The 10,461-nt window shown below is 44.7% G+C and overlaps 1 protein-coding gene across 2 annotated transcripts in view; it reads left to right on the top strand.

The window, feature by feature from the left end:
- Nucleotides 1-10,461, top strand: part of GRID1 (glutamate ionotropic receptor delta type subunit 1) — a 1,431,845-nt gene that overhangs the window by 1,307,614 nt on the left and 113,770 nt on the right. Inside the window, exon 9 of one of the 2 annotated variants that reach the window (XM_019502226.1) lies at nt 8,603-8,692. In XM_019502226.1, coding sequence (XP_019357771.1) covers nt 8,603-8,692 — 90 coding nt within the window. Of the gene's footprint in view, nt 1-8,602; nt 8,705-10,461 lie in introns of both variants that reach the window. The other variant, XM_019502225.1, reaches the window with a different exon arrangement.

Raw genomic sequence — 10,461 nt, 5'->3', positions numbered from 1 at the left:
AGCTGGGGTGGGGGGCACGTTACTCCGAGAGAGGGTGGAGCACAAGATGTGAGCACAGCAGCGCTAAGTGCAGGGGTTCTGCCCTGCTGCTGCTTGCCCAGCCAGAGGGGCGGAAGGGCAGGATGCAGGCGTGGCTCTCTCTGGGCAGAAGTGAGCAAGCAGTAGCAGGGCATAGCCCCTGCTCCCAGTGCTTCCGCACCTGTATCTTGTGTCTAACCATGCCACCTGGCAAGCAGCAGCAGAGCAGAGTCCCTGCTCCCAGTGCTGCTGTGCCTGCATCCCACGCCCCCACCCCATGCTGGCTGGCAAGTGGTGTCAGCACAGAGTCCCCACTCCCAGCACTGCCACGCTTGCATCCTGCATCCTCCCTCCTGTGCCAGCTGGCAAGCAGCAACAGCGCATAGTCACTGCTCCCAGCACTGATGTGGTTGTGGCAGCACTGGGAGTGAAGCCTATACCCTGCTGCTGCTTCCCCAGTCAGTGTGGGGGAGGGGGGGCGCAATGCAGGCGCAGCTTGCTTCGGGCAGAAGGGAGCAAGCAGCAGCAGGGTGTAGCCCTCACTCCCAGTGCTGCTGCACCTGCATCCTGTGTTGGCCTGCACCAACTGGCAAGTGGCAGCAGGGCAAAGCCCCCACTCCCAGTGCAGATGTGAGTGCAGCAACACTGGGAGTAGGGGATATGCCCTGCCACTGCTTGCCAGCCGGCATGGAAAGCCACAGGATGCGGGCTCAGCAGTGCTGGGAGTGGGGACTATGCCCTGCTTCTGCTTGCCTCCTTCCACCCAGAGTAAGCTGCACCCACATCCCACCCCTCCCCTGCCCCAGCCGGGCAAGTGGCAGCAGGGCAGAGCCCCAGCTCCAAGCACTGCCATGCCCACATCCGGTCCCCACCTTCCCAAGTAACGCACCCTTCACTCCGTTTGGGCAGCTTGTCCCAGCCGCAATCCCTCCTTTTCCCACACCCCTTTCCTTCTGCCTCCTCCAACTCCAACAGGCTTACCAGCTGGAGGTAGCTGTGTCAGCTGTTTGTTTAGTCTATGGCTGAATCTCTGAAACAGTGCCAAATCTTTTGGATTTGATTTGGCCAAATCAAATCAGGACAATGATTCGAATCTCTGAATCAAATCACTGTCCTCCGAATCAGCGGAATCTGATGCAAATAATTGCCACTTTGGACCAGCCTACTGGCAACTGTTTCAAGCCATGGGTCAGAACAGCCCAGCTCCAGTCCAGTGTGTTTCAGGTGGCTTTGGTGTATCAGCAGTGAAGGGGCTTTTCCTGTCTCCAGGGCCAGGCAAATGGGGGCTGCTACCACATTTTATCCCCCAGCTGTCTGGCTGGGGTATGAGAACAGCTTCCAGCCAGATGGGAGGTGTTCTGGGGCCAGACATCTTGGAACTATGTTCCCACTGCTGCCACTGTTTCTCCCCAGCTGCTTGCTCCATGGCGGTAGCATGTGTGCAGCTTCCAGCTAGTGGGGAGCTGCACCAGAGCTGGACAGCTACAAGCTGTGTTTGCATTGCTGCCGCTTCTCCGTGACTGGCTCCCCACAATCCAGGCTGTACCATGGGTTAAACTGGAATCTGCTCATCCCCATTTCAGTGATTTTATAGAATAAAATCGATATCTAATAAGTATCTAAAAGTAACTCTCCTATAACAATATACAGTAAGCAGGTAGGATTACATTGTAACATAGGAATAGCACCTAGGATTAACTCAGTGGCATGATTATGAGAGACCAGACACTTTGAAGGAAGACACAAGAAACCATTTTGTGGAATCAGATAAAATGAACAAAAATATTCTTAATCTTATCAGACAGTCATTAGTTTACGAGCATAAATATTCACTTTTTATGCTAATGCCAATTTCCCAGCTGTCTTTATTAGATGAGAACTGGCCAATTTTCCTTCTTGTATATTGGACCAGAAAGAGATTGATTGTAACCCACTGTTAGGGCAGTAACTTGAGGTGAGAGAACTAAAATCAAATACCTGCTCTACTGACTATTTGATTATTTATTCAAAGTAGCATCATAAGAAGAGACTGAAGGAGATGAAGAGATGAGCCTTGCATGTTAGATTCAGGTTAAGTCCCTGCACTCTATGTAACTCTAACCAGGAACTTGAACACGGGTTTCTTAGTGTTTGCTTTAACTATCAGGGTATTGGCTAATCCTGGTTGAGTTTCTCATGGTTTTTGTGAAAAACCTTGTAAGGTCTCAGTCACATGCCAGTATAGAATGGGAAATATTTTAAAATATCAAAATTTTTCATAGGAAACAAAACCAGTTTCCTATCCAACTCTTGTTACTATAGACACCTATAGTGTTACACTTACCATGCTGTTATGCAGAAATCAAGTGCTGTAACTACTGCCCTTCATTTAAAGTAGTTGTAATGAACCTTTACACACCTTTCTGGAATCAGGCAGCTGAAAGAATAGAAACCACCAACGGATGTGTCACCACTTCAAACCAGTTGAATATGAGTCATCAGTGTGATGAAGTCATCAGAAAAGCTAACTGCACTTTATCATGCATCAGGAGATGCATGACAAACAGAACCAAAGAGGGGATACTTCCTCTCAATCGGGCACTGGTCAGACCGCAGTTGGAATACTGCATGCGGTTTTGGGTGCCACACTTCAAGAGGGATGTGGATAACCTGGAGAGGGTCCAGAGAAGGGCCACTCTTATGGTTAAGAGCTTGCAGGCCAATCCCTACGAGGAGAGACTAAGGCACCTGGACCTTTTCAGCCTCCACAAGAGAAGGTTGAGAGGCGACCTTGTGGCTGCCTATAAATTCATCATGGGGGGCACAGAAGGGAATTGGTGAGGCTCTACTCACCAAGGCGCCCCTGGGGGTCACAAAAAATAATGGCCATAAGCTAGCAGAGCAGATTTAGATTGGACATTAGGAGGAACTTCTTCACAGTTAGAGTGGCCAAGGTCTGAAATGGGCTCCCAACGGAGGTGGTGCTCTCCCCTACCCTGGGGGTCTTCAAGAGGAGGTTGTATGGGCATCTGGCTGGGGTCATCTGAACCCAGCACACTTTCCTGTCTATGCAGGGTGTCGGACTTGATGATCTATTGAGGTCCCTTCCAACCCTAACATCTATGAATCTATGAAAGATATAGTTGTAATGGCATTCCAGGAGACTCCTGGAATGCCTACAACAATAGCACATGTAGTGCTGTTCAGGAATTTAAATTGTGTTTGCAAAAGGGCAGGCTGTTTTTGCTGGTTATTGTTTTAGTAGCAGTATGCGCATGTGAGAGAGAAGCAGAAAACACCACAGGAACAGGCATAGGGTGTACACAGACATCAACTTTGTGCCACCATAAAACATATTCATAGTGACACAAAGGCTAAGCGGACAGATCTCCATGCCCCTTGTCATGCCTCAAATGCCCAAAAGTTGTGGCTGTGACATAGGTGGTATGCTTTTTGTGTCCCTATTTTGCAGCTAATTATATATTAGCTTTAAGGCAGAAGGGCATGACCAGGACAGAACTGCCCATACTCTCCAGTTGCCCCAGGCAGACACACCAGGGCATCAGGGGCCTGATCCTGCATGTCTCAGGAATTGGCAGTCTCAGCCTGGGGACCACACTGAAGCTGGCTTTCTCCAAAGATGCAGAGATGCTCCCAAGAGATTTCTGGAGTTTTGGGTGCAACTTAAGACTCGGAAGCATGGAGCTATGGGCAAGAAAACAGGATTTATACATTCTTTATAAATAAAAAGCCTGTACTACAAATATAACTGATTTTATCATTTTACTTTCTCCTGAAATGTGGACTAACTGCTCAGGTGAAAACAGGGTAGCAATACTTATATATCTCTGTGTAGCTTGTTTGTATTAAAAAATTATATTTTTAACAACTGTCTCAGTTTTTTGGGTTCTGTTCTTATTCTCATCAATTCTACCTTGATATCTGTGTAGTTATTCTAGATACTTTATGGTGTGAAATCATTATCAGATACACTGATATAGCTGGGCTAATTATGTAGTGAGGGACCAATCCTGACTGACTTTTATGACTTGAACTCCCATTGGTAGGTGATAGGTTCCGACTTACTGATGGGAGCCCTAAACTGCAACACATTGAGTGCTTCATATTTATTTCACTTCCCTGTCAGAAAATGTGAGCAAGATGCTTCCAGCACCTCATACAATGATACCTTTTGTGATGTGGTATTACCAGATTAGTAGCCAAATAGTAGTTGTTTTACTATAGTATGGTGAAATGTACATTTATGACTATGGGTTGTGTTTATGGGCTCTGAATCATGTTACAGTTCTTAGTTTCTCTCTAAACTTTTTTCTGCTGTTCAGGTCAAAGATGGTCAGCCAGAATTTTCAAAGAAAGTAGCATTTCATCAAGAATTATAGTTGTTTTCCTAGCTTAGGCTTTAGTTTTGTTTGACTTTTTTTATGCAGAGAATTATAAGAAGAAAGAGAGCCTAGCTACAAAGTTTAAAGTGAAAAGCTTGCTTGAATGTGCTTTCAGGAAGCCTAAACCCCCCAATTCAGTAACTGGAGAATCAAAAATACTCTGGGTTGCTTCAGCAATTATATTTTATAGAGACCAGTGGTTTATGAAATGTATTCTATAAGTGGCTGGTCTTGCAAGTAGTTGTTTGTCATAATCAGATTTAGAAGCTATATATTTCCTATCAACGGATGATTGTGCTCTTACCTTTGCCATCACATTGCTGGTAGGAACATAATACATTTCCATGAAGAATGAAAGCTGTAACAGTCTTATCAAACAGAAGCAGCACTTGTTTTGTTTAACAGTGCTGGAAATTAGTTTTTCAGGCACTGATCTTGACAGGTCAGCTGTCAAGAATTGGTGTTTGTATCTATAAATTAATTGATCCTATAAAAAAAAAAATTCTGTCCACAAGAACAAATGAAAGTCAAAATTGACCCACTTTTGAAAAATGAGATGGTCTGAAGCACAAAGATTCAGAGTAAAAATCCCTTTTGGAGAAAGGTTTTCCTCATGTTCCATTTATCAACCTCATCTACATCATTTACTTTTTATAGACTGGAAAATGTACTTCTGCATACAAAATTGTGCAGTTGCAGGCAGAAGTGATATAAAGAAAAACACAAAAATGTTTTTGATATATTCCCCTGTTCATCAGCCTCATCTGTCTCATATATGAGGAATCAAAGCCCTCTCTGCCAGAGCTCCTGTTTTTAAACCAAAGCAAAAACATAGATTTATATTTGTGTGGTATATTTCCTGGTCCTATTTGAAAGTTCCGAGCATAACAGGTATGGCATGGAATAGATTTAAAATTGAAATAGGTTGCTATATTCAAAAGGTATAGCCTCATGAAAAAATCCTTGTATAGATGGGGCAAGGAATTCTTAATTTAGCAATTAAAAGGGGTAATAAGAAAGTATGTTTCACTATCCTTTTCTAAAAAAATTGCAGCCATATCCTTAACTAATGCAAAGTCACCTAACTTCCTTTAAATAAACTGAGATATGCCAATTGATGGAAGATGAGAATCTGATTTTTTTCATGGAATGTTAACAAAAATGAGTAAAATATTGACATCTTTTATGAACAAATATATTACTTTAAATGGAAAAGCTAAATTTTCTTCTAAATTTCACTATCTGTAGCTTTCTTTGCTCAGGGGGGTTACTGCAAAGGCTAGCATATCCCAAGTCAGCATTTCCAAAATTAAATCTCAGGTTGAGAAGCTTCAGATATGGCTTACTGTGGATTTTGGGAATGTCCTTAGGAAGGCAAATAGTACTCATGCCTATGCAGCCTTCAGCACTTGGAATTCTTAAAGTACATCAGGTGTCACCTTTCTTACACTATTCCCATTTTCAGAGGACATGAACCTTTTTCTGATGCCCGCACTAACTCAACTGTCCGTTTGCAACAGTATGACAAACAAAGCATTCACCTGACATGGCGCTATGTGATCACTATTACAGTTGAGTATTCCCTCGTTTCACTTCTAATCATCAGCCTATTTTTGAGCAGACAAAAGTGTAAATTTGTTCTTGTTAGTGGGTTGTGTATAGCCACTGTTAAATTAAAGTTTAACCAGTGACATTATCACCATATTATGTTCTTTCTCAGGAAGATTTTGGCTACTTATCCTAAGGGTTAGGGATGGATCCAGAGGGGCCGCAACCCCCTTTTAGATTGGATCCAGCCTGGGAGCCTCTGAAGACATTTTTAAAGTCTCCAAAGCACATAAGAATCCCCCTCCTTCCCCTTTTTGCTCAAGCATGTCCCCTTTTCATCCCTTCTCCACCCTCCCCTTCCTGCTGCTTCTGCTTTCCCTTGGTCTGGGGTGGGATAAAGCTTTAAAGCAGGTCTTTGGGTTGGCTCAACTGGGAACAGTGAAGGCAAGAGAGATGATGGGCAAGTGGTTCCCCCTCCCTATGCCTGGGGGACCAGGAACGGTGGGGGAACCCACTTCCCTTCCCATTTTCCTGCTACAGCTAGGGTGAACACCTTTTCAAAATGGAAAGGTGGGACATATGTCCACCTCCCTACCTCCTCCCTGCCTATACCAGCTGTACAGCTGGAGCAGAGTGTAATGGAGCAGGAGTGGATATGGGCTGCCTACTATGGACTCAGGGCTCCCTGTCCTGCTGCCTTTCCTCCAGGACCCCTGCACCAGCTGCATGTCCCCTGCCTGCCCAGCAGCAGCAGGGGGCACAACTCCATGCTGCTGCATACCTCCCCCCCAGCTGCTGCCAGACGCCAGGGGGTGCCTTGCCATGGCAGTGCAGCCAGCAAGAGGCTCCTGGGAGCAGGGCAGCAGGGCAAGAAGCCCCCAGCTCCCTTCAGGCAGCCCACATCCAACCCCACCCTGTGCACAAATCTGGGGGCCACATACATCTCATGTTCCCTCATGGGGTGCATGCAACGGTAGGAAGCTGCCCCCACCCTGGCCCCAGGCCTCATACACTGCCCTTGCTGAGCAGTGCCCTCATCCCTTGCCTTACTCTTCCCTTCACTGTGGAGGCCTCAGTCTTTCCCCTCTCCAAAAGACTTACCTGCAGGGAATGGTTCTCCATACTGCCTGGCTGTATTGCCCACCATATTCATGTATGCAGGTGCACACATGCATGTGGTGCCCCCTGCATCCTTCTCCCAGCAGCCCCTTGCAGGCTGGAACTCTGCCAGCCTACAGGTAGATGGGTGGTCAACCTAGCTACAGCTGTTGCTGTTCCCAGCCCACACATACCTCAGCTGGAATGGGCAGGAGTGGTTTTGAAGCTTCTATGCCCCTGGGGCAGTGAAGAAACAATAGCAATAGGAAGTGAAGGGTGAAAGTGGAGGGGAGAAGTGCCTTTGAGCATGGAGGGGAAGGTAGGGACTCTTATGTGCCTTGAAGATGTAAAAAAAAGTCCCCATAGGCTGCTGCAGTGGGTGTTCTTACCAGTTAAGGGGACAGGAGACTGGAAGTGGGGGGTCCTGCCACCTTTGCAGTGCGAGTGACTGCTTCTGCACTGCTCCCCACACCAAATCCTGGATCTCTCCATGCTAAGGATTAACTATGAGTAGGAAGGAATCACAGCTCATAGGTCTTTGGACCATTTATAATTTTAAGGGGTATGTTTTATATACCACAGCACATTATTAATTTTTAAGAGGAAGAACTGACAACAATTATAAGTGATTTGGACCTCTGTATCATGTATTACCCACTAAGAACAAATAATTTCTTGATTTTCTATTCTAAGTGAAAAGGAGCTACTGACTTTGGGGAGCATATTTATTGTGAAGAATTAATAGGCCTTTGGAGAATGACTTCTGCAGTAAGCTTTCTGTCACAAAACTCAATGCTGTTCAGTTTAATGCAATATATTTAACTGAAAAATAGTGTATTTAGAGACAATGAGTATTGCAGGGCTGAGTTTAAACAGGGTGCATCAAACCGTATGTTTCAGGGATTATGGGGTGTTTGAACTTCAGTGGCCTTGATGCTCAAGAGAAAAGGATTTGATAGTCTTTTTTTGGAGACAGAAGAGGAGGAATAGGACAAGGAAAGAAAATAGCTCTTAAAACAAGATTGCAAAAAGATCTAAGAATCTTTTCCATGCAGATAGAAGGAGAGTGCATTGCACATGATAATAACAATTTCAAGGTTTTTCACACAACTATGAACCACAGGGTTATTCTCATCTTTGAGCTGCAGGGTTGTGCAGCAGAAAAAGAAATCTGGTTTTTGTTAAGCAGCAGGAAATGGGAGAGATGGGATCAACAAAGGAGAGGTGGGGTGGTGGGAAGATAGATAATCTTGAGGATTATGCCAAAGAGAACAGTTAGATCAAGTGATTTAAGTGAAGTCATAGGGCAAGTATTATAGATAACAAAGCAGGGTTATTGTGACAAGCACTGAAGAAGAAACGTTCAGTGAAAATGTCCATTTATTGATCTCCTTACTTGTTATTATTACAACACTATTGAGGAGTAAAATATCTCATTGTCTCCCCGCTATCCTTCTGCATATTCAGCTATAAAACATCACTTAAGTGTTTTAGGTAACTTAGAAATGTTTGCACCTATTATTCATTCCATATCCTCTGTGTTATTTCTGTTTTAGTTAGCAACATGGGACTCTGAAAAAGGAATGAATGGCAGCCTACAAGAGCGACGTCTGGGCACTGATTTACAAGGATTGACACTGAAAGTGGTGACTGTCTTGGTATGATCCTATTTGAGTTCAGGAAACAAAATATTCAGAAGCAAAATGATGTGACAGAACATTCCCTCAATGTTTTCCCTTACCTCTTTTAAATCTACGTCATCTACTAAGTCTGACCAGTTGCATAAGAAACAAAGATGCACAGTGCCCTTTTATTTTGCTGTTATCAATTTATGGACAGTCTTTCAATTAAAGCAAGGCTGTGTTCATCTTATGTGTGGTTGGGGGCTGCAGGCCGCACTGTTCATAGGTCCCAGACCACATGCTATGAAAGCTCCATGCTGTGTGGGCTTCCAAGGATGCCTGGTGCATGAATAGCATGACTTCTCCCATGCACAGAGACCCTATCAGCCACAGCTACAGAAGCAATGTAGGGAATGTAGCCAGGTGGGAGCCACAGTCAACATGTTAACCCCCTTAGACCGGATGCAGCTTACAGACTGCCAGTTGGACAGCTGTGATTTAGAGTAATGGGTATTGAGATATAGTGCTTATTTTGAATAGTCTTTTTAGGATAAAAATTATCTTGTGCAGAAAACCAGGCTGAGGCCCCATGCCACAGGCTCAGAGGTTTTTAAGTCCAAAAAGACCAGTCTGATGACCTAATTCCAACTTCTGTACAGCAGAGGTCATAGCATTTCATGAAGTGATTCTTCCATCAAGGCCATAACTTTCTGTTGAGCTAAAGCGTGTGTTTTAGAAGGGTGTTTTTCAAGGCTTCCCTGGAAAAGTCCGTATGTGTTGACAGGGGCCCACTCTCTATAAGCTATTTAGATGGTGCAGTCAAGTGCACACTTACTAAATTTCTGGTTGTAGCTGTGTTGGTCTAAGGACATAGGCAGACAAGGTTTTTAAGGTAAATCCAGTATCTTTTATTAGACCAACTAAATGATATCGGATTCACCCAAAGAACCATGTCTGCACTTAGCAAATTTGCAAATGACACAAAGTTGGGTAGAGTTGCAGATACTTTGGAGGGTAGGGCTAGAATCCAGAATCATGTAGATAGGCTAAAGAAAAAGTCCACCATCAGTCAGATGAGACTCAACAAGGATAAGTGTGAAGTCCTGTACTTGGGATGGAATAACTGCATGCACAAATGCAGACTGGGGAATGACTTGGCTGGGTTGCAGTACTTCAAAGAAGGACCTGGAGGTTACAGAGGACTGTAAGATGAATATGAACCAGCTATGTGCTCTTGTTGCAAAAAAAGCCAACAGCATACTGGGTTGCATTAGTAGGAGCATCACTTGCAAATCAAGGGAACTGATTTTTTCCACTTTATTCACCACTGGTAAGGCCTTGCTTGGAGTATTGTATTCAGTTTAGGACCCCACACTTTCAGAAGGATATGGACAGCTTGGAAAGAGTGCATCACAGAGTGATAAAAATGATTAGTTAGGGGCCTGGGAAGTGAAACTTGTGTGTGTGTGGGTGGGGGGAAGGCTGAAAGAGCAAGAGGAGAAGAGAAGACCGAGGAGGGTTTTGATAAATCTTCAAATACCTGAAGGAGAGTTGCAGAAAGGATGTAGATGGGCTTTTCTCTGTGGCTGTAGAGGACAGGACTAGGAGCAATGGCCTCAAGCTGCAACAGTGGAAATTTAGTTTGGAGATTAGGAGAACCTTTTTGACTCTGAGGGTGGTTAAGTATTAGAACAGGCTACTTGGAGAAACTGGACTCTCCATCCTTGGAAGTTTGCAAGAGCTGGTTGGATGGGCACTTGGCTGGGATGGTTTAGTCAGGGACTACACATGAG

This window comes from Gavialis gangeticus, unplaced genomic scaffold, assembly GCF_001723915.1.
Source record: "Gavialis gangeticus isolate Ggan-Ray unplaced genomic scaffold, GavGan_comp1, whole genome shotgun sequence".
Taxonomy (NCBI): Eukaryota; Metazoa; Chordata; order Crocodylia; family Gavialidae; genus Gavialis; species Gavialis gangeticus.
Note: the sequence above shows the minus strand (reverse complement) of the source record. Positions and strands in the feature narration are given on the sequence as shown.